The sequence below is a fragment of the Neoarius graeffei genome, chromosome 6 (genome assembly GCF_027579695.1).
Source record: "Neoarius graeffei isolate fNeoGra1 chromosome 6, fNeoGra1.pri, whole genome shotgun sequence".
Taxonomy (NCBI): domain Eukaryota; kingdom Metazoa; phylum Chordata; class Actinopteri; order Siluriformes; family Ariidae; genus Neoarius; species Neoarius graeffei.
In genome coordinates this window covers 3265041-3286842 of record NC_083574.1, presented here as the reverse complement: position 1 = coordinate 3286842, position 21802 = coordinate 3265041, and the positions used below count along the sequence as shown (strand labels likewise).

The 21802-nt window shown below is 43.1% G+C and overlaps 3 protein-coding genes across 8 annotated transcripts in view; 1 reads left to right on the top strand and 2 right to left on the bottom strand.

The window, feature by feature from the left end:
- Nucleotides 1-1235, bottom strand: part of hipk3b (homeodomain interacting protein kinase 3b) — an 83420-nt gene extending 82185 nt beyond the window's left edge. For 2 of the 3 annotated variants that reach the window (XM_060923189.1, XM_060923191.1), the window contains exon 1: nucleotides 883-1235. The gene's annotated coding sequence lies outside the window, so the exon portion shown is untranslated. The remainder of the gene's footprint in view (nucleotides 1-882) is intronic. The other variant, XM_060923190.1, reaches the window with a different exon arrangement.
- Nucleotides 1-14022, top strand: part of iqcg (IQ motif containing G) — a 41869-nt gene extending 27847 nt beyond the window's left edge. The window contains exons 1-9 of one of the 3 annotated variants that reach the window (XM_060923196.1): nucleotides 6394-6877; nucleotides 8417-8556; nucleotides 8907-9035; nucleotides 9156-9237; nucleotides 11814-11975; nucleotides 12065-12139; nucleotides 13104-13235; nucleotides 13321-13422; nucleotides 13745-14022. In XM_060923196.1, the coding sequence (XP_060779179.1) occupies nucleotides 6755-6877; nucleotides 8417-8556; nucleotides 8907-9035; nucleotides 9156-9237; nucleotides 11814-11975; nucleotides 12065-12139; nucleotides 13104-13235; nucleotides 13321-13422; nucleotides 13745-13846 (1047 nt within the window). In that variant the 5' untranslated portion in view covers nucleotides 6394-6754 and the 3' untranslated portion in view covers nucleotides 13847-14022. Of the gene's footprint in view, nucleotides 1-6393; nucleotides 6878-8416; nucleotides 8557-8906; nucleotides 9036-9155; nucleotides 9238-11813; nucleotides 11976-12061; nucleotides 12140-13103; nucleotides 13236-13320; nucleotides 13423-13744 lie in introns of those variants that run through there. The other 2 variants (XM_060923195.1, XM_060923197.1) reach the window with 2 other exon arrangements.
- lrch3 (leucine-rich repeats and calponin homology (CH) domain containing 3) overlaps nucleotides 13884-21802 on the bottom strand; it is a 67592-nt gene continuing 59673 nt past the window's right edge. For both annotated transcript variants that reach the window (XM_060923193.1, XM_060923194.1), the window contains exon 20: nucleotides 13884-16973. In XM_060923193.1, the coding sequence (XP_060779176.1) occupies nucleotides 16831-16973 (143 nt within the window). In that variant the 3' untranslated portion in view covers nucleotides 13884-16830. The remainder of the gene's footprint in view (nucleotides 16974-21802) is intronic.

Below are 21802 nucleotides of genomic sequence, written 5' to 3'. Positions count from 1 at the left end.
GGCTCGTGCGCACTACCTAGTGCACTTGGTGTCTGATATGACGGTATTCGGGATGTAACCGTGTCGGTTATAAATAGCGCTGATAGCCTGAGGAAGGCAAAACTCGATGCGATTTATTTCTTCTTTAACTTCACCAGAGCAGCTCATGAGGACGATATTAAACCCATAACAGCTCATACACGTCTTATTACAGGTTATAACAACTTCACGACCTGAGAAGCCCTTAAACTAAACGACTCGTCCAGCCAGGTTTATTATTGTGCTGATGTTACGGATTATTTTTCTGCATAAAGTACTGTGTTACCGTAATAACCCGAGATGTTTGCCCTAAAGTTTGTATTGTATTAGAACTGCATTTGATTGCTCTGTTGCGAACTTTTTTTTAGCTCGGAGTGAAGTTCGATGCTAAGCTAGCTCCCGATACTCAGCTCTCCGGAAATATCATTCCAACTCCTCTTAACAAATAAACTGCACATGCTGATCTGTTTTACGCTGTTTTCGAAACGGCTATATAAAAGTTTATGCGCAGGTGAATCAGAAAGCGTGTAATTATGGTTAGCTCGCCCGCAGTGAACACCGAGCTGCTGGATGTCGACTGTTCGTTCATTTCCAAACCGTTTCCCGACAAACCCCGCCTCCTTCTCTACGATTGGCCAAGTCCTTCAGGACACAGGCGAGCTGTCGATCAAAACGTGAAGGAACCAATCCTAGAGCAGGACACGGGATTTTACTGGCTAATAATAGCACAGTAGGCGTGGCTTGTAATAAAAGAGGTATGGAATGAAAATGCTAAGCAGCGCCATCCTCGGCTGGTGTCGAGCTCGGAGTTGAGTTGAGCTCGTCAGCTCGCACACGCACGAAGCCCAAAGCCAAACCGCTTACCTTCACGCAGAGTAACAGTTCAGCAGCTCCACTGTTTCTCCGGACATTTTACACCCTGATATTAGAACTCTCAGCGCCTGTGCGCGCTGCTGCCATCTTGTCCTGGACAACTGGAGAAGGGAGCGCACGCGCGCCTGAAAATAACAGCGGCGGCGGTTCCCGTCATAGCAAACTCCAACACACACACACACACACACACCGGGAACACCGCGAGGCGAGGCGAGGCGAGGCAGGGCAGCGGAGCCCCGACTCTAACCGGGGAACGAGCTCCGCTTCATCTCCGCTTCCTTCCCTCCGCGCTGATCTCACCGACTCTCAGCTGCGCGACACAAATGTTTTGGAGTTTATGTCACACAGCCCAGACCTGAACAATCACACACAGAGTACTCGAACACGGACCGTTCGATCAATCGAACACAGAGTAATCAAGCAGTTAGTAATCAAACAGAGTAATCACACACTAATCACACAGTTATCGAACACGCAACGGTTGATCAATCACACACAGAGTCATCTAACCGATTAATTAAACACACACAGAGGAATCAACCACTTAGTAATCAAACACGGGGTAATCAAGCATTTAGTAATCAAACACACAGAAATCACACAGTAATTAAACACACACAGAGGAATCAAACACTTAGTAATCAAACACACAGGGTAATCACACAGTAATTAAACACAGATGAATCAAACACATGGGTAATCACACAGTAATCAAACACACACAGATGAATCAAACACTTAGTAGCCAAACACACAGGGTAATCACAGTAATTAAACACAGCGGAATCAAACACAGGGTAATCACAGTAATCAAACACTTAGTAATCAAACACACGGGTAATCACAGTAATTAAACATACAGGGGAATCAACCACTTAGTAATCAAACACAGTAATCACACAGTAATTAAACACACAGAGGAATCAAACACACAGGGTAATCACAAAGTAAACACACAGAGGAATCAAACACTTAGTAATCAAACACACGGGTAATCATAGTAATTAAACATACAGGGGAATCAAACACAGGGTAATCACACAGTAATCAAACACTTAGTAATCAAACACACCGGTAATCACAGTAATTAAACATACAGGGGAATCAACCACTTAGTAATCAAACACACAGGGTAATCACACAGTAATTAAACACACAGAGGAATCAAACACACAGGGTAATCACACAGTAATTAAACATACAGGGGAATCAAACACTTAGTAATCAAACACACAGGGTAATCACACAGTAATTAAACAAAGTAATCAAACACAGAGAAATAAAACACACAACCAGAGTAATCGAACACTGAGTAATCAGTCAGTCACACACAGATCTATCAAACACAGAGTAAACAAACACAGTAATCAAAAACACACAGAGTAATCAAACACTGAATAATCGTACACGGAGTAATCAAAATCAGAGCAGTCAAAAAAAGAGTCATCAAACACAGCTTTCAAACAGAGAAATCATTCACAGAGATTCAACTGGTGATAAAACAATGTAATCAAACACAGTAATCAAACACGTTTATATCTAAATGATATAAACTAGAAAACCACACAAAAAGAGGCTTGGACCTAATGAGGCAAAAGCATGATAAGACTTTGCAATTAGACAAAAACAAAACAAAAAAACAACAGGAGGGTAAAAATGAACAAACTAATAACATCAGGATACAACCAGGAAACATACCAATGGCAGGACAGGGGCTGGAGACATGACCAAAACAAAGGCATGTGCAATAAACTCATGTGACGGAACCTCCCCTTTAAGGCGTGGCTCCTGAAATGTGTCAACAGGGTCCAAGAAGGGGATCCAGAATCCCTGGGTAGAAATCCATCAGCAGTCAGGGGTCATGAGGCGGGCATTTCCTCAGAACAACATCGACATCTTCCACAGAGCAGCGATGCTCTCAGTGGAGTCAGAAGGAGGAGGAGCAGCAACTCAGACCCAGCCATCGAGCCATCACAGTTTGGTTCTTGTCAAAGTCACTCAGATCCTTACGCTCGCCCATTTCTCCTGCTTCCAACACATCAACTTCAAGATAATTTTATCTCCTTTTTTCTTGAAGGGTTTCATTTTAATAAAGAATTACAAAGCAATATTATTTGCTACTAATATTAACATCAAACTATCAGTTGATATTATATACATGTTTTTTATTTAAAAATGTCCATTTTTACGCATCTGTCCGATTGTTGAACTTTTCCAGCATCTGAAAAATGCAAAGGGAAAAAAAGAAATCTGTGAAGAAGAGAGGGCCATATCTCACTTTATTTAATGCCTTGTACATCACAGCAAGTCCACCTGTTCTTCTGAATCATTAGTGAGGTGAGACACTGAGTCAAGTTTCACTCCAGCACTCTGAGCTCGATTAATACAGTCTGTCTGTTCCGGGACTTCATTTGCTTCACTGCCCTCTGCTGTCAGAAAACGGAATTACAGCTTCATTCGAAAGTTTCCTTTTCATCGCAGGCTTCTGTCCTGGAGAACATCATCTCCTGCACACTTCAGTGTTTCCCCTGCTCAGGACTCCTGCACACTTCAGTGTTTCCCCTGCTCAGGACTCCTGCACACTTCAGTGTTTCCCCTGCTCAGGACTCCTGCACACTTCAGTGTTTCCCCTGCTCAGGTCTCCTGCACACTTCAGTGTTTCCCCTGCTCAGGACTCCTGCACACTTCAGTGTTTCCCCTGCTCAGGTCTCCTGCACACTTCAGTGTTTCCCCTGCTCAGGTCTCCTGCACACTTCAGTGTTTCCCCTGCTCAGGTCTCCTGCACACTTCAGTGTTTCCCCTGCTCAGGTCTCCTGCACACTTCAGTGTTTCCCCTGCTCAGGACTCCTGCACACTTCAGTGTTTCCCCTGCTCAGGTCTCCTGCACACTTCAGTGTTTCCCCTGCTCAGGACTCCTGCACACTTCAGTGTTTCCCCTGCTCAGGACTCCTGCACACTTCAGTGTTTCCCCTGCTCAGGACTCCTGCACACTTCAGTGTTTCCCCTGCTCAGGACTCCTGCACACTTCAGTGTTTCCCCTGCTCAGGACTCCTGCACACTTCAGTGTTTCCCCTGCTCAGGATTCCTGCACACTTCAGTGTTTCCCCTGCTCAGGTCTCCTGCACACTTCAGTGTTTCCCCTGCTCAGGACTCCTGCACACTTCAGTGTTTCCCCTGCTCAGGTCTCCTGCACACTTCAGTGTTTCCCCTGCTCAGGTCTCCTGCACACTTCAGTGTTTCCCCTGCTCAGGTCTCCTGCACACTTCAGTGTTTCCCCTGCTCAGGTCTCCTGCACACTTCAGTGTTTCCCCTGCTCAGGACTCCTGCACACTTCAGTGTTTCCCCTGCTCAGGTCTCCTGCACACTTCAGTGTTTCCCCTGCTCAGGACTCCTGCACACTTCAGTGTTTCCCCTGCTCAGGATTCCTGCACACTTCAGTGTTTCCCCTGCTCAGGTCTCCTGCTAGATTTATTTAAAACAACAACAACAGTCTGAACAATCTGTGTAATATTTTATCTGTGAAACTTCTCATAACTTTTTAATCTCAACAAATAAAACAACTAATTTCACTCGATTTGGTAGTAAATTACAATAACAACAATGGTTTGTTTTTCTTTGTTTGTTTGTTCTTTTTTAGCTGCAGGAAACCCCTGAATACAGACAAATCTCAAAGAAGACAGAGTGTGTAGATGAAGGAAAGTGAAGAGCTATTTAACTGTTGAAGATTCTCATTCCTTCTTATTTAGGTTGAGAAATGATCAGTTGTAGCTGTCAGTATAATGTGTGTGTGTGTGTGTGTGTGTGTGTGTGTGTGTGTGAGAGAGAGAGAGAGAGAGTGTGTGAATGAGAGGAGAAAACCTCTATAATAAGAAGGCAGTAGAAGGCAACGGGAAACCACTACTGTAATTCCTCCCAAGAAACTTTGATGGCTGAAACCTTCAGAGCGGCCACCTCACTGCAGAGAGAGAGAGAGAGAGATGTCAGTATAAACAAAGCCTTGATGCTATTTCACCCTGTAAATAACAACAATGTTTGGATTATTTTTCTTTACAACATCTTCATTCTTTAATTCTGTCGTGAAATGATATTGAGAATTTTGAATATAAAGTCACTCTGCTTACAGTTTGCACATCCATACTAACTCCGTAATAATCCATACAGAACAGCAGTGACATGGAACTACTGAACATTTATTTAAAAAGAATGCATTTTCTTTGTATTAATTAATAAATACAAACAAAATGCAATAAGAAGAAAAAGGGGGGAGGGGGAGGAGGAGAAAAAGAAGAGGAATAAGCAGGGGGAGGAGGAGGAGAAGAAGAGGAGGTGGAGAAGAAGGAGGTGGAGAAGAGGGAGGAGGAGGAGAGGGAGGTGAAGAAGGAGGAGGAGGTGGTGAAGGAGGAGGTGAAGGAGGAGGAGCAGGAGGAGGTGAAGAAAAGGAGGAGGTGGTGAAGGAGGAGGTAAAGAAGAAAAGGAGGTGAAGGAGGAGGAGCAGGAGGAGGTGAAGAAGAAAAGGAGGAGGAGGTGGTGAAGAAGAAGAAAAGGAGAAGAAAAGGAGGTGAAGGAGGAGGAAGAGGAGAGGAAAAGGAGGTGAAGGAGGAGGTGAAGAAGAAAAGGAGGAGGAGGCAAAGAAGAAAAGGAGGTGAAGGAGGAGGAGGTGAAGAAAAGGAGGTGAGGGAGGAGCAGGTGAAGAAGAAAAGGAGGAGGATGAGGTGAAGAAGGAGGAGGAGTTGATTTGCATAGCATTGTTTTTCTTTTGTTTATTTCAGTTCCAAAGTCAGAGTGCTTTAGAAATGAAAAACTAAATTAAATAACATTGTTCGACATGTTAAAGATAATAAATACAATAAATAATAAAATAACACCGTTAAATTATTCTCATCTATTTAATATTAATTTGTCTATTTTGCTGTTTTATTAATATATGAATTAATAATGATTTATTTCTATAAGTTTTATTTTGGTTTATGAATGTAATATTTGCTGCAGGGCGGCACGGTGGTGTAGTGGTTAGCGCTGTCGCCTCACAGCAAGAAGGTCCGGGTTCGAGCCCCGTGGCCGGCGAGGGCCTTTCTGTGCGGAGTTTGCATGTTCTCCCCGTGTCCGCGTGGGTTTCCTCCGGGTGCTCCGGTTTCCCCCACAGTCCAAAGACATGCAGGTTAGGTTAACTGGTGACTCTAAATTGAGCGTAGGTGTGAATGTGAGTGTGAATGGTTGTCTGTGTCTATGTGTCGGCCCTGTGATGACCTGGCGACTTGTCCAGGGTGAACCCCGCCTTTCGCCCGTAGTCAGCTGGGATAGGATCCAGCTCGCCTGTGACCCTGTAGAAGGATAAAGCGGCTAGAGATAATGAGATGAGATATTTGCTGCAAATAATCCAAAAATAAAAAGTCTCTCCGCACCGCTCTTATTCATTTTACACTTCCGCCTTCTGTCGCGCGACGTAAAAACGTGCTACCATGGAGACGGAGGGACGCCTTGCGCTTTCCGGAAGCAGTTGTGTGTAGTGCGGTGTATTCGGGGCTGCGGGGGAAGAGGCGCAGTGATGCTGTGTGCGGTGTAGTGTATAGTGTAGTGGAGTATGTAGTGGAGTGTATGGTGGTGTATAGTGTGGTGTAGTGTACAGTATAGTGGAGTGTATAGTGGTGTAGTGTATAGTGTAGTGAGTGTATAGTGGTGTAGTGTATAGTGGAGTGAGTGTATAGTAGTGTATAGTATAGTAGTGTATAGTATAGTAGTGTATAGTATAGTAGTGTATAGTATAGTGAGTGTATAGTAGTGTAGTGTATAGTGTACTGTAGTGTATAGTGTACTGTAGTGTATAGTGTAGTGTAGTGGGGGCTGCGGGTGAAGAGGCGCAGTGATGCTGTGTGCGGTGGATGTGCTGCGGCTCTGCGCGGTGCTCCGGGACTGCGCGGATCAGCTCGCCGTGCTGGGGCTCATCAAGGGCGGGGCTCACAGGGACACACCCACCGCCGCTCTCACAGTGAGGACACGCGCTCATTCACTACCTGCTTCCTGTCGAGAACACTCTCTCTCTCACTCTCCCTCTCTCACACACACTCACTCTCTCACTCTGCTTCCTGTCGAGAACTCTCTCTCTCACTCTCCCTCTCTCACTCTCCCTCTCCTTCCTGTCGAGAACTCTCTCTCTCTCTCTCTCACTCTCCCTCTCTCACACACACTCACTCTCTCACTCTGCTTCCTGTCGAGAACTCTCTCTCTCACTCTCCCTCTCTCACTCTCCTTCCTGTCGAGAACTCTCTCTCTCACTCTCCCTCTCCTTCCTGTCGAGAACTCTCTCTCTCTCTCTCTCTCTCTCTCTCACTCTCCTTCCTGTCGAGAACTCTCTCACTCTCACTCACTCACTCTCTCACTCTGCTTCCTGTCTAGAACTCTCTCTCTCACACACACACACTCTCTCTCTCTCATTTACTCTGCACTCCACACTCAGGAGCCCCAGGGTCCAGCGGAAGCTCAACATGGCTCTAAACACTGTCATAGTTCAGAATCAGAACCAGAACCGAGTTTATTGCTTGAGTTTGGTGCTTGAACTGTTAAAATTAAAAACAAAAGGCGGTATATAAATAGATGTGTTTGGGTATTTTTCAGTCCAAACTGTACAGTGTGACCCGGACTGTGCAGAAACGGGTCACAGGATGAAGATGCAGGACAAGCCATGAAAATAAATAACTACATATTTATAAATGTTTAATACTGAAAATACTGATATAGTTAGTCGTGTAAAGGGTCGGGCGATACGATCACATATCAATATTGTGATAAAATGATGTCATGATACACTTTACTGAGGGATTGTGGATATTATTTTTTGAAATAAATTTAATTATGCACTGTTTGGAAGCAGCCAATTTGATGTTGAATGTTGTGTTTAATATTTAAAATTATACACTGTTGGAGTTTGACAGGCTTTAATTTTTTTTAATTTATACTTTTTTAAAAGAAAAAAGTCATGATTTTATAGATATTAAATAAACAAGCAGCTTATTTAAATTTATTTCCAACACGACTGGCAACTTGTGAGGAAACTTATCGGATATATTGTGATACATATGATGTTTTTGTCATATCGCCCAGCCCTACATATATATGTGTGTGTGTGTTAAATTGACATCCCAGAGTGTTGATTAATGTATTCATGTGTTCTCTGTCTCTCATTACTGCGCTGATCATGTTTTATGGCCACGTTGTTTTCCAGCTCCGTGAACATCCACCTGTTTTCAGTTCTCCGTCACCTCAGTGTTTTCTTCCGCATCAGTTCAGAGATTAAGCGTCTTTATTTTAAAATGCTGATCATGATGTGAAAAAATAATCTGTTTAAAGTTAAAATGAATCAGTGACTTGTGTTCAAGCAGCTCCGTCACTCACCATCATTCCGTTCGTCTCAAAGCCATTTAAGACGAACAGCTGTTACAAAGAGCTGGAACTGGAGACTCCTTCCATAAATGTTGTAGATTGTTCTAGATGGTTTCTTATCATCTGAATTGATCATGTTCTCCTGCAGGTGGCTCTCGGGGGCCAGGCTGAGGGTGATGGCAGGTCTGAGGCCGTACAGGAGCAACACAGGATGCAGAGGGAACTGGAGCACAGTCTGATGGACAGAACGATCTCCTCAGATTACACGAGCAAAGTACAGAGTGACCGGTGAGGACACGGACACACACACACACACACACACCATGTTGGATTGGATTGACCATAAAAAATGCTTTCACTGACAAACATGGAAATATACAGCCAAAAGATGAGAAAAATACAAACTTTAATTGAAAAATTTATTCAGAGGAAAAATGATTATTTTCAACAAAACCACATGAAGCGACTTCACCAAAAGGTGGATCCCCTCCCCCCAATGTCTATAAGGGGTACCAATAATTACGGAAGGCACGGTCTAATCTAATCTTAGCATTATACGGATTAAAAGTGAACAGCTGATGCACCCTGATGAGACAACAGGTACACATTGTGACCAATCACACCTGCTCCCCACGCAGAAGGTTTGCGGCTCGGCTGATCAGCGACCTGCTGACGGAGCTGACGGAGGAAGGAACGTTCTCCAGCCTGATACGCACTGTGGACGAAGAGAAGCGGATCAAAGCCCAGCTGAACGATATAATCAGCAGGTCGGAACGTGAACAGTAAACCTAAATCCTTCTGCTTTGCTGGAGGTGACTGACTGCTGTGATTGAACACCACACGATTCAGGTCAGTATTCAGCTAAACACTGAACTTGTGCGCTGTAGGGATAAAGAGGATCGTCTCAGGATCAAAACCCTGCAGAAACAGTTACTCGACATCGCCAAAGAAACGAATCTCCAGATTCAGGTATATATTAATGCACCAGTTCTGATGCGTCATCGTTTCCATAGTAACAGTACGTTCACACGGTAGACGCCTTATCGAAAGTTTTCATTCAACATCTATAGAAGGATCGACGGAGTCTCCGGTGTGTAATCGTTAATATGGTGAAGTTTGCTGGAAGGAGATGTTTATTTATTTATTTAAAAGGTACTGAGTGCAGAGTCATCTGCAATTTATTATTTTTATCGTGCGTGCTTTTCCTTCTGTCCCGCAAGAACAATACATGGACGAGATGTGATCATTTTGACGATCATTCTGAGGGTCGCTTTTCTCCGTTTTGGGACCGTTTTCCTCCCTCTTGAGGTAAACAGTACGGCCCGACGGAAACGGGAAACAGCCGGACGTGAGGGAGGAGCTTTAACTAATTAGCATAACTATGGAACTGCGTCACACCAAGATGGCGACGCCACCAGGAAAGCATCATGACTCTGCATCGACCTCGGAGAGTTTTGAGTCGCAGGAATGTAATTTGTGGTTGATGTTTGTGAATAGATCTGTGAAACAAAAGACGGATATTTATATCTTTTCTCTGTTCCTGCTTTTGTGTTCTCGTTTCTTTCTCTGTAAGATTAAAACATTAGGTGTGTAACTCCATATTCACTACCATGGAGTCGAGCCGATGCACTCTAAGGCTAAGATAGCTAAGCGCTAGCTAGAATGATTTAGTTATCTGTCCAGACAAATGACACGCCATCTAACCTCGCTCTATCTTGCAGTAACGCTCACTAGGCAGGATTTCCTTTTCTTTTCTGCTGGAGAGAGAGCCGAGTCCGCCATGCTTGCCCACGCCAACTTGTTTTGGTCAAACGGACACGCCCCACGGTGGTCACATGATATTGTTGCTCGCTTGCTTTGACGATGTCCGGAATCATAAAACGCGGGACGCTTTTTATCTCGGCGAAACATTTACACACAGGATACACGGTGTGTGTGAGGAGCAGCGAAACATCTCGAAACTCCAACAGCAACAGAAATAGAACATTTTACCCAGAATTCAACTCTGCACTCAGAACCTTTAACATTTATGGAAGGAGTCTCCAGCGTCAGCAGTAAAGTTTCTGAGGAGTTGTTTATACTTTGTCTTAGAGAAAGGTAAATGTAAAGATGAGCAGATACAAGCTATGAAGTCGTTCTCTGATAAATAAAAATTGCAATCAATCATCGGTAACTTGCTTTGGTATAAGAGGAACAAAACACTTCAAGACATGCTGGTTTTGGAAAATAATCAACTTCAAGGTGGGAACAGTAACTCAGACACTGAGGGTTTTAGTTCAGCAACCATAGACACCTTCCTTGTATAAGGCGCTGTTATTTATTTTCATTTTTTTTTTTAAATTTCCCGTCCCCTTTCTTTCTTGAAAAAAATACTTCCAAACTAGCTGGAATTTCATAAACACTTTCTTGTGTAATGCTCCCGCTAAGGATGTATGAATAAATTTGTTCGTATCCAGCACAAAGATTGAAAAAAAAAATAATAAACGTCTGTTCCATTTGCGTTAATGGAACCACACAGATCCCACATAAAGGCCAATTTATGCTGACAACGCAGTCCTCGCAGATGGCGTCGCAGATGGCGTCTGTGTAGCCCCCCCCACCCTTCGCAGACCCTCTGCGCGCACCTCCCAAAAATTGTGACCACCGCAGAAGCCTCGCAGACAGCGTCGCAGACAAGAGGGCTCTGATTGGTCCACTCTACATCCGCTGTACACGCACTTCCGCTTCCCTACTTTCCCGGTTTGTTTTGTTTTCACGACTGCCATTTTTAAAAACACGAGCGAAGATGGAGCAGCACGAAGAGCGGTTGATCGAGGAAGTGAGGAAGTATGTACATCTATACGACTCCAGTTCTAGTCATTATAAGTAACCGGAGGATAAACACTCCACTAACCGCACCCACCAACTACTCCTAGCGATTTCGCAACTTTGCGCCCCCTTGCGTTGTGGCGGTGAATAACATCGCGCACGCCTATTACTCCCCGCTCAACGATAAATTACAACTGTCTGCGAAAAGCTATCTGCGAAAGCCTTGTCACAAGAGCATGCAGAGGCCCTAACTCACTCCGGCTAAACCGAATTAGCCCGTTTGAAACGATCCTGATTAGTAAATCCAGCTTACGTCATTTTCACCTTGGACTTCTTACGCAACATACACTCACCGACCAATTTATTAGGAACATCCATCCACCTCCTGGCTGGAAAACGGACAGATTGGTTTGAGCGTTTTTGCCAGGAAGGATATAGTAACTCGTATAATCGATCACTCTTTACAACCGTGGTGAGCAGAAAAGCATCTCAGCAACAGCAGAACACCACACTGGGTTCCACTCCTGCAGCCAAGAACAGGGATCTTAGAATCAACAACAAGTTCCTGCTAAAGTGGCCGGTCGGTGTATTAAGAACAAGTCCTTTATTAGCCCCACCCCTTTTCCACTTTAGATCTTTGAAAATCGCAAACCGGTCCTTTAAACGAGTAACAGAATGACCGATGTGCGAAACATGTCATGACTGTGAGCTACTTCATGATGTCATTGACGGTGTAGGAGCGTGACAAAATGGTGGCGCACCTCGAAGATCAGGTGCAGGAGTGGAAAATGAAGGAAAGCCTGCAGGAGAAGTACGAGAACGAAAGCGCTGAGCTGCTCGTCTGTGAGGGACAGAAACTGAACAACCACAACGAGAAGCAGCTGGAGACCGAGATCGAGGTGTGTGTGTGTGTGTGTGTGTGTGTGATGTCATGTGTTTTGTAACTGAATTCCTCCTGAATCCTGCTGATCATTTTGTGCCCCAGCAGTTGCTCAAGAAGAAGCTGATAAACGAGGAAAAGTCTCACCAAGAGATGGAGGTTCTTCTTAAAAAGAATCAGATGGTAAGTGCACAAAGAATCTACATTATAGGCGTGTCATTCTGGATTCTGATTGGTCAGAAGGTGTTGATTAAATTTTCTGTAACCGCAGCTCATCAAATTTGTTTCTAAACTTGTCATGATCACAGCATTTTCTGGAAACCTCTGAAGAAAAACTTTCACAACAGTATAGTATAGTGCTGTAACCCTTTTCCAGATTCTGGTTCGATTTTTCTGGGCCAGAAATTCGTTCCACCAGTTTTACTTCAAACTGAAAAGGAAACACGTGGCATCGAGTCACCAGGAGACGCAGAATCGTATCTATGATCTAAGGTGGTGTTTACATTAGACCATATCCGTATTGTTTTCGTTGCGGTTGCACGGTCCGTGCACATTAAAACGCCGGGAAACGACTCCACAGGCGGAACAATTTGAATCCGCCAGGGCCCACGTATTCAACCCAGTACGTATCTGATCCGGCGCTGTGTAAACATTGAGGAACGAGGATACGCAGTGCTGAGCTCTAGCTGACGTCGTCATTGGACAACGTCACGGTGACATCCACCTTCCTGATTCGCTGGTGTTGGTCATGCCACGTTGGTCATGTGACGCGACTGCTGAAAAACGGCGCGGACTTCACTTCCTGCTATTTGTGTGTGTACGCGAATTGTTTTAAAAACGTTAATCTGACGACCCACTGATTCAAAATAATGTAAACAGGGCCTAATATTAACTGGTCATTATGAAGAGTTCAGGTTTTCACTGCAATCATAATCCATCTTGCAGGCAGCAGAGATAGCATACTGCCGCTTTAAAAAGATTTTTCAATAAAGACATGGTGCAACGCGAACGCATCATTAAACCTCAGGCTAAACTTTACAAAATGGATTTTTACGAATTAGTTTGACAGAATTATGGGATTTGCTTCCCTCAAATCTGTCACTCATGAATGTGTACATATGCACTGTGTTCACGGCCCACCCCCTAGAGGCTGGAGGAGCAGTTGGAGTCCTGGATGCAGCGCTACGATAAAGACACGGAGGACAAACAGCTGGAGCTGAAGACTCTGAAGACCAACAAGTCCAACAATCTGGTGCAGTTAGAGGAGCTGGCTCAGAAAGTGAGCATTTTGTTTTTTAAACCTGCTACCTGTTCAGGATGAGCTCAGTCTTTAGCCTATTTCTGTTTTCTTTTTCTTTCCTCAGTACAAAGACACCGAGCAGGTGATTATCGAGGACAGAACGGAGAAGGAGAAGCTGCGCAAACAGCTGGAGAAAGAACAGCTGCAGACGAACACAGCTATAAAGGTGAGCTTTAGTTTGCTGTACGTCTTTAAAAAAAAAAAAAAAAAAAAAAAAGGATTGTCGCTGTAAAGTTTTCAGGCTCTTTCTGTATGGAAAGGAATCTAAATGTTAATATAATGCACCTTTGTTTGAAAATAAAATTAAAACATTAGAAAATATTGATATTTTTAGGTCATATTGCCCAGCATTTTAACCTCAAAATATCCCTCACTGCATGTGCTAATTCCTTTTGGCTCATTTTCGTAAAGGGTGCTAATAATTCTGGAGGTGACACAAGTTCAGAGTTTTTAAGGATTAACACGTGTTAATTTTTTTTTTCCTGCAGATTCAGTCGTGGTGGAGAGGAACCATGGTTCGAAAAGGTCTTGGTCCCTTTAACAACGCGAATAAACCCAAAGACAAAAAGCAGGGCAAAAAAGAGAAGTGATGAAGGGGAAAAAAAAAAAAAAAAAAAGTCATACATGTAGCAGAAATGAGAACTTTATTAATTCATTTTATAATAAATCCAAATGTTCAGAAAATACTTTTAATATTTTACTAATTTTATAACATTACAGTAAAAGCTTTGGGACAATTGTTGTAAGAAACGCTGTACTTAAAATAAAAAAAGTCCATGCTGTCTGATCGAATGTAGTGTGTGTGTGTGTGTGTGTGTGTGTGTGTGGTCAGCGGTACATACTTGTAAACGTATGGAATGTATTAATTTACTGTACAGACACGCAGGTGAAACCCTGCAGAAGGGACATCATTTCTGCTGGGGAACAACCCTAGGTCAAAATAAAACTAATAATAATAATCATAATAAAAAAAACAATAATACAAAAAACATCTATATTATATTTATTTTTAACTTCCCTCTTTAAAACACCAGGGTCTAAAAAAGCAAGTTAAAAATGAAAAAATAAAAAGTTTTTATATGCATATTCAACTTTTTTTTTTTTTTTTTAAATGTTTATTTTTTAAAATGTTTTTAATTTTATATTTCTTTATGAAGAATTCCGGGCGAGCTTTAGTGCACTGACTGAACCACTGCGTTATTCACTTCCAACAGCGCCCCCTCTCATAACAAACCGCAATCACCATCAGCGTCCGCGTCCTTTTACTCCGTCAACATTCTATCAAAGCACCAAACACCCCAGATACCCAGCCAAGGTGCAACGCCGTGTCAGTGTTTCAGTTTTCACTCAGCAGTGAAGACGACAGCCTTCGAGAAATTAAAAAAAAAAAAAATCTGTAAAAGTAGAAAAGAAATAAAAATCGCATCAAATCTTTTTGTAGCAGTTTGTTGAGATTCTGACTCGTCATCTCAGAAATCTGATTATTAACCTCAACATCTGACAACATTCTGACTTTTAATCTGAAAATTCTGAGTTCTTCTCTCATCATCCCTGGTTATTATATCAAAACTCCGACTTAAACATTCCAAATTTTAATCTCTACATTTTGACTAAATCTCAAATTTCTGCTTTCTCAGAATTCTGACTTCCTAATCTCAGAACTTTAACTGAATCTAAAAACCGGCTTCTCAAAATTCTCTCGTAGTTCACGTAGAATGATATTACACAGTTTGACTTGCTACGCCAAAATAAATAATGATTGTGTTGAATTTTTCGATCTTCGTAACGACCACACCGTGAGCTCATTAAGTTTTCCTGCTAAACAGTTTTTCGTTACAGACTTGATTAAAACAAACGGCTTATTAGCACAGCTCTGTGATCACAGATCAGAATTTTAAGATCAAAAATGTGAAATTAGGAAGAATTTTGAGATAAAAATGTACAAAGTCAAAAGATTTGAAACGGGTCACAATTTGATTTAGTCAGAATTTTGAGATTTGAGAGAAAAATTCTGAGGTAAATAAGAATTTTAAGGTGTGAAACGTTTGAGAGACGTCAGAACTTTGAGGTAAACAAACAAGAATTTTGACCCAAGTCAGGATTTTAAAAGAAGTTAGAATTTTGACAAAAGTAAAAACTTTTAGTTAAGACGTCAAATTTTCAACATGGGCCACCGCTACTACAAATGCATTTTTTTTCTTTTCCACCTGGGGAAATGGGCTTCCGTAAAAAAAAAAAATAATAATAATAATAATAACAATAATAATAAATCACCCACAAACACAAACATACAGCTTCCGATCACAGATACGGATAAGCGAGCCATGCAGCGGTGACTACAGCCTTGGCGTTTGGCACCGTGTGCATGTGTGCGTCTCTATTCTAGCCCCGCCCCCTTTTTAATCTCCGCCTTTCCCCTCGTTATATGCAGTAACTCTTTCATGCATAATCTGTTACACAAAGAAGAGCAATAAAGTAACAATCGTGTCTCCTGCAAATCCCTTTCGTGAACATTTCACATTTTAAAGCATTCACATCAAATGGAAGGGAAAAAAAACAAAACAGTCAATTATGAACCGGAATCTTTGACAGAAATTTATGACTAAATACATCGTGAATGCATCACAATCTGGAAAAATGAATTTTTCCAAATATTAATTTTAGTTCCAATCTCAGCTCGTTAAAGAACTGAGGCTCGTTAATGTTACATTAAAAACTACAACCGGAATATCATGAAAAATTTTCCTGTTTTTCCAAATTCTCCCACATGACGTGAATGCTGGATTTAAAACTGATCTCGAAACAAGGCTGTGTCAAAAAAAAGAAAGAAAAAAAAAACGTGTTTTGATATTTAAGGTTTTTTTTTTTTTAAAAATCAAGCCCCCGACTAAGAGTCCATGTCCCAAATAGTGCCTTGCTTTATTTTAATAAACTTATTTATAAACTGTGATAAAGTTTTTGAGATATTAAGGACAGCGGGGTGTTCATAGTCTTTGGGAAACAGCGTCACCCTGTGGCTACATACGTACATTTCGGATAAATCTTTGTGCAACGTGTACGTTCTCGAAAACAAGAGGTCGGGCTTTTAGCTTCGCTCAACGAGTGAGCTAGTGTGATTCACTTTCACCATCTTTTATCCAACACGTCCAACTCGGACAAACATCCTGATTATTCAGATCCGACATCCCAGAGTCAGCTGTGATGTAATAATAATAATAATAATAATAATAATAATAATAATAGGTGCAAACATGATGTGACAGAGAAAGAAAAACATACATGAGAGAAGAATCTCTATAACTATTGAGTGAATGCTGGTTTTGTAAGTCATGATGGATGATCAGCATCAGCATCTTCTCTCCTCTTTTCCGCACTGCAATCGCTCACCTCCTCCTCTCGTTCCTCCGTGTGAGGTGGAGCGAGTGATCGAGTGCTGAGTCTCTACGGGTTAACTGATGTGTCGGAGGATGGACAGCTGCAGTCTCAGTCTCTCTTTAGCCCATATGAAGTACTGGAGAGGGCAAACAGTGACCTGTGGCCACGCCCATGCCCCACCCACCAGTGACTGGCAAGCCTACATGGAGAGGGCGGAGCTGGTGGATGGTGATGTGATGTTTTTCGGGGGTGCCAGCTCGAGCAGGGCGCGTACCGTCCCGGCAACCTGCTCCAAACCTTTCTCCTCCAGGATGTGGAGCGGGAGACAGAGCTGACTCTGAGGTACAGCACGAACACACACACGGAGGGAGAGAGAGACAGACAGACAGACAGAGAGCACAAAAACAGAGAGAGAGAGAGAGAGAGAGAGAGAGAGACAGAGAGCACAAAAACAGAGAGAGAGAGAGACACAGACAGAGGGAGAGAGAAAGAGCAAAAACAGCGCACACAAGTGGGGGGAGAGAGACAGACAAACAGAGCAAGGTGAGAGAGATAGCGAGACAGAGAGAGCAAGGTGAGAGAGAGAGACAGATAGACAGACAGTGAGAGCAGAGAGAGCGAGAGAGACAGACAGACAGCACAAAAACAGAGGAGAGAAAGAGAGAGACAGAGGGAGAGAGAAAGAGAGCAAAAACAGCACACACAAGCGAGGGAGAGAGAAAAACAGAGCAAGGACAGAGAGAGAGAGACAGAACGAGACAGACAGCAAGGCGAGAGAGAGAGAGAAAGAGACACACAGACAGTGAGAGCAGGGAGAGAGACAGACAGGGAGCGAGAAAGAGCAAAAACAGCATGCACACAAGCAGGGGAGAGAGAGACAGACAGTGAGAGCAGGGAGAGACAGACAAACAGCGAGACAGAGAGAGCAAGGCGAGAGAGAGACAGACAGCGAGAGCAGGGAGAGAGAAAGAGAGAGACAGAGGGAGAGAGAGCAAAAACAGAGTGTGCATGAGCCGGGGGGGGGGGGCAGCGAGAGCAGAGGGGGGAGAGAGAGAGAGACAGAGGGAGAGAGAGCAAAAACAGAGTGTGCATGAGCCGGGGGGGGGGGGGGGGGGGGGGGCAGCGAGAGCAGAGGGGGGAGAGAGAGAGAGACAGACAGACAGACAAACAGAGCAAGGCGAGAGAGAGAGAGAGAGAGAGAGAGAGAAAGGGGATGGGGTTTGGGAACAAAATAAAAGGGGAAAGGCGTGTCAATGGATAACAAAAATTAAAAATTGTATGAACATAAAAAAAACAATGGTATAATAAAAGAAAAAAAAACATGTCAAACTTAAGAGTAAAACTGTAAAAATAAGACTGGAGTGAGAGATGAATGAGGGGAAAAAACAACAAACAAAAAACAAAAAGCCATGACCGTGTGGAAAACTCGGATGAGGAAAAGCAGAAGAGAACAGCAGCCAATCAGAAACCAGAGAATGCTCCAGTGTTTTTAACCTCAACTCCTTCCACTCTATTTGTTTTGTGTGTGTGTGTGTGTGTGTGTGTGTGTGTGCATGCGCGAGATTTCATCACAAATATGAATTTCTACATGTTTCCTTGTTTTCGGTCACATCCCGAATAAATATAAATAATGCTAACGATACACTTGTTTAAATGTGAGCTATATGGAACATACGGTCATTTTATTTCATATTTATAAACAAGACATTCTCAGTTTACCACGACAGGAGGCAGGGATTCTGCGTTTGCGCATCTCTCAAGCAGAAAAACGTGAAATGATGCGAAACTGAAACATTCATGTGAACTGGCAGAAGGGGGCGGGGCTTTGAGAGGATCAGTACAAATATCGAGTACAAAACACCTGTGAGACTGTCAATCATTCCAGAGTCATATGTTGATTGGTTTAAGGTTTTTATTCAGAGCTTTTGGCGTAAACGATAAAATATGGCGCTCCTACGCAAAAATATGTAAAGATTCATAGATCTGTAATAATATTAAACAAATGTCCAACAAACAGATACGTACCGTAGAGTTAAATCCTGACCTCATATTCTGGAATAATTTGAACTGCAGAAGTCACTTTGTTTATAAGGTGACATCATGACAGAGGTGCGACTTAAGAGGAAAAAAATGTGTATTTATGCCAAAAATGACCCCAAACACAACCCCAATCTTTTAGCGTTCCGTACAAAGTCACATCCCCAAAACACTCCTGAATGCTACGACAAAAGGTGAAGTTTTCTAGATGTTTCTAAAACACTTCTACAGTTCCCGTCGCATGGCTGTCGGTTTGAATTTGTGCATTTTAATGATTTTGCTTGATGGAGTTTAAAAGTGACCAGGTTGGAGTGGCTAAACTGTTGTCAGAATTGGTGAACAGAGTTTAAGCTGAAGAACGGTGGAGTAAGGAGCAGCAAAAGAGCCAGAAACAGTGAAGGAAAAGGATTCACTTTTATTGTAAAAGTTCTGGAAGAGTCATAAACGTAAAGGATTATCAGAACATTAGGCAGCAGCGTGTATCACCACACACACAAATACTGACTGAAATAGTTTAAACCAGTGGGTCTCAAACTTTTTTGGTTGTAGTCCCCCTTCAATGATCTTGATGGTCGAAGTCATGGTGGTAACTGGTGGCTGAGATTTTTAGACCAGACTTCTAGCCCCACATACCATCTCCAGCAGGTCCTGGGTCTGTCCTGGAGTCTCAGTCCATTGGGGCGTGTCTGATCCATGTCCAACCAGGGAAGATCCTTCTAAGGAGACCTAACCAGCTCAAGGAACATCAACTCTACTCTGAGGGGTCTCCTGGATTGTCAAACCCCTCACCCTATCGCAGAGATTAAGCCCAGCATCTGTACAAAGGAACCTCAGTTCCACACCTTGTACTCGAGACCTTATAGCCACACGGACTGACTGATAAACAGAGTGCTTCATCTGCAAACTGAGCTCCTGCTTCACCACCACAGACTGGTATAGCAGCTGTAATGGTGCAACAGTTAACGGCTGTACTTCAGTGAACCTCAGTGCATGTCACCGAGAGCTTAATGCTCCTACTAGGATCACCATTTTTGAACAGATCTCCTCCTAAAAGGTGAGAAATCAGACAGAGTGATGACCCCCATAAAAGGTACAAAACAAACAAAGTGTACCTTGTCCAGAATAAGGTTTACAGGGACCCACCCATGGAGCAAAGCTTGGGGGTGGTGTTCACTCACATAACCCAGTCAAGCTCAGCCTGAAATGGTTACATGGACCCATCTTGTTGGCTCACAACCTGCAAAATGAACAGCTGGAGCTTGACCTGGGGCTGGTGTCCATAGGTGAGCGTCCAATGACTGGGCCACTCGTGTAACCTGCTTGAGCTCAGCCTGAAATGTTAATGTGGCACCATTTTTTGGGCTCATCACCTCCAAGATGAAAGGTGGAGCCAGACCTGGTGGTGGTGCCAACAGGTGAGTGTTTGGTGACTGGGCCACTCTTGTAACTTAGTCGAGCTCAGCCCAAAATGGTATCACGGAGCCATCATGTTGACTGAAATACCTGCAAGATGAAGAGTGGAACCAGACCTGGTGGTGGTGCCAACAGGCACGCGTCTGGTTACTAGGCCAAGCTCAGACTGAACTGTCAAATGGGAGCCATCTTGTGGGGTTATCTCCCACAAGATGAAGGGTGTAGCCAGGCCAGGGGGGTGGTGTCCACAGGTGAGTTTCTGATGATTGGGCCACTCTTGTAACTTAGTCGAGCTCAGCCCAAAATGGTGTCATAGAGCCATCATGTCGGCTGAAATGCCTGCAAGATGAAAAGTGGACCCAGACCTGATGGTGGTGCCAACAGGCAAGCATCTAGGGACTGGGCCAAGCTCAGATTGAACTGTCAAACTGGATCCATCTTGTGGGGTTGATGAAGGGTGTAGCCAAGCCAGGGGGGTGGTATCTGCTGGTGAGTGTCTGATGATTGGGCCACTCTTGTAACTGAATTGAGCTCGGCCAGAAACGGCAACGTGGAGCCATCTTATATTGCACCTGACACCAAGATAAAGGCTGGGTGTCAGGTGCAATACCAGTCAAGTGGCAAGTTTATCATAAATGGACTAGACCTTCTGAAAATACCTCCTATTTGAAAACCACTGGTTTAAACTATTGTACCCCATCATATGGTCTCAGATCATCTCACACACAAAAACCCTAACATTCATTTCCAAAGCTAAATTCTAGCTATCTAATTAACTTACAAAGTTACAGATCTGCTATTTCAACAGTCCTTTTTATCAACAGAACCACAAGGCCTTGATTTCTCAACCCTGATACCCAAAAAACATTATTGCAGATTAAAACAATCATAGGCTCAGGAATGCACACCACTGAAAGCAGCCAATAAGAAGCTCGGAAATAACAGCAGCATTTCTCAGTAAAGAGCTCAACAAATCCACTCTTTGGAAGGAGAGACTGTAAAATGTCTGGACGTGAACAGGGGCACTTATCGGCTTAATAAACACATGGCTACTTCCTTTAAGTCGGGAAACATTTTCTGGGGCAGCCTTTGGGTGAATTCCTGACACAGATAGTATCGAAATGTCTGAGTCCACAAACAAGAACTGGTCCCCCCCGCCCCCCCCAAATTAGCTATCAAAAACAATCACTAACTTGTACACAGTCTATTTGTATTATTCATGAGTATACTGTTGAAACGGGGCATCAATTTGAACCCCATGTCCTACGTTCACATTAACAAGTCACTCATAGGCTGTTGCTTATGGGCGTGGCCTGCACTGCCTTTTCTTAACCTGCTCATGAGAAATATTAGTAGCTCTATATAGCTTCTAAAGCTAGCTAGTTAGATTTAAATTAAACGATTCATGAATCAGCGTTAAAAACTGCTTGTATGATTTGCATGTCTATGTTCTTACAGTGGTGCTTGAAAGTTTGTGAACCCTTTAGAATTTTCTATATTTCTGCATAAATATGACCGAAAACATCATCAGATTTTCACACAAGTCCTAAAAGTAGATAAAGAGAACCCAGTTAAACAAATGACACAAAAATATTATACTTGGTCATTTACTTATTGAGGAAAATGATCTATTACAACATATCTGTGAGTGGCAAAAGTATGTGAACCTTTGCTTTCAGTATCTGGTGTGACCCCCTTGTGCAGCAATAACTGCAACTAAA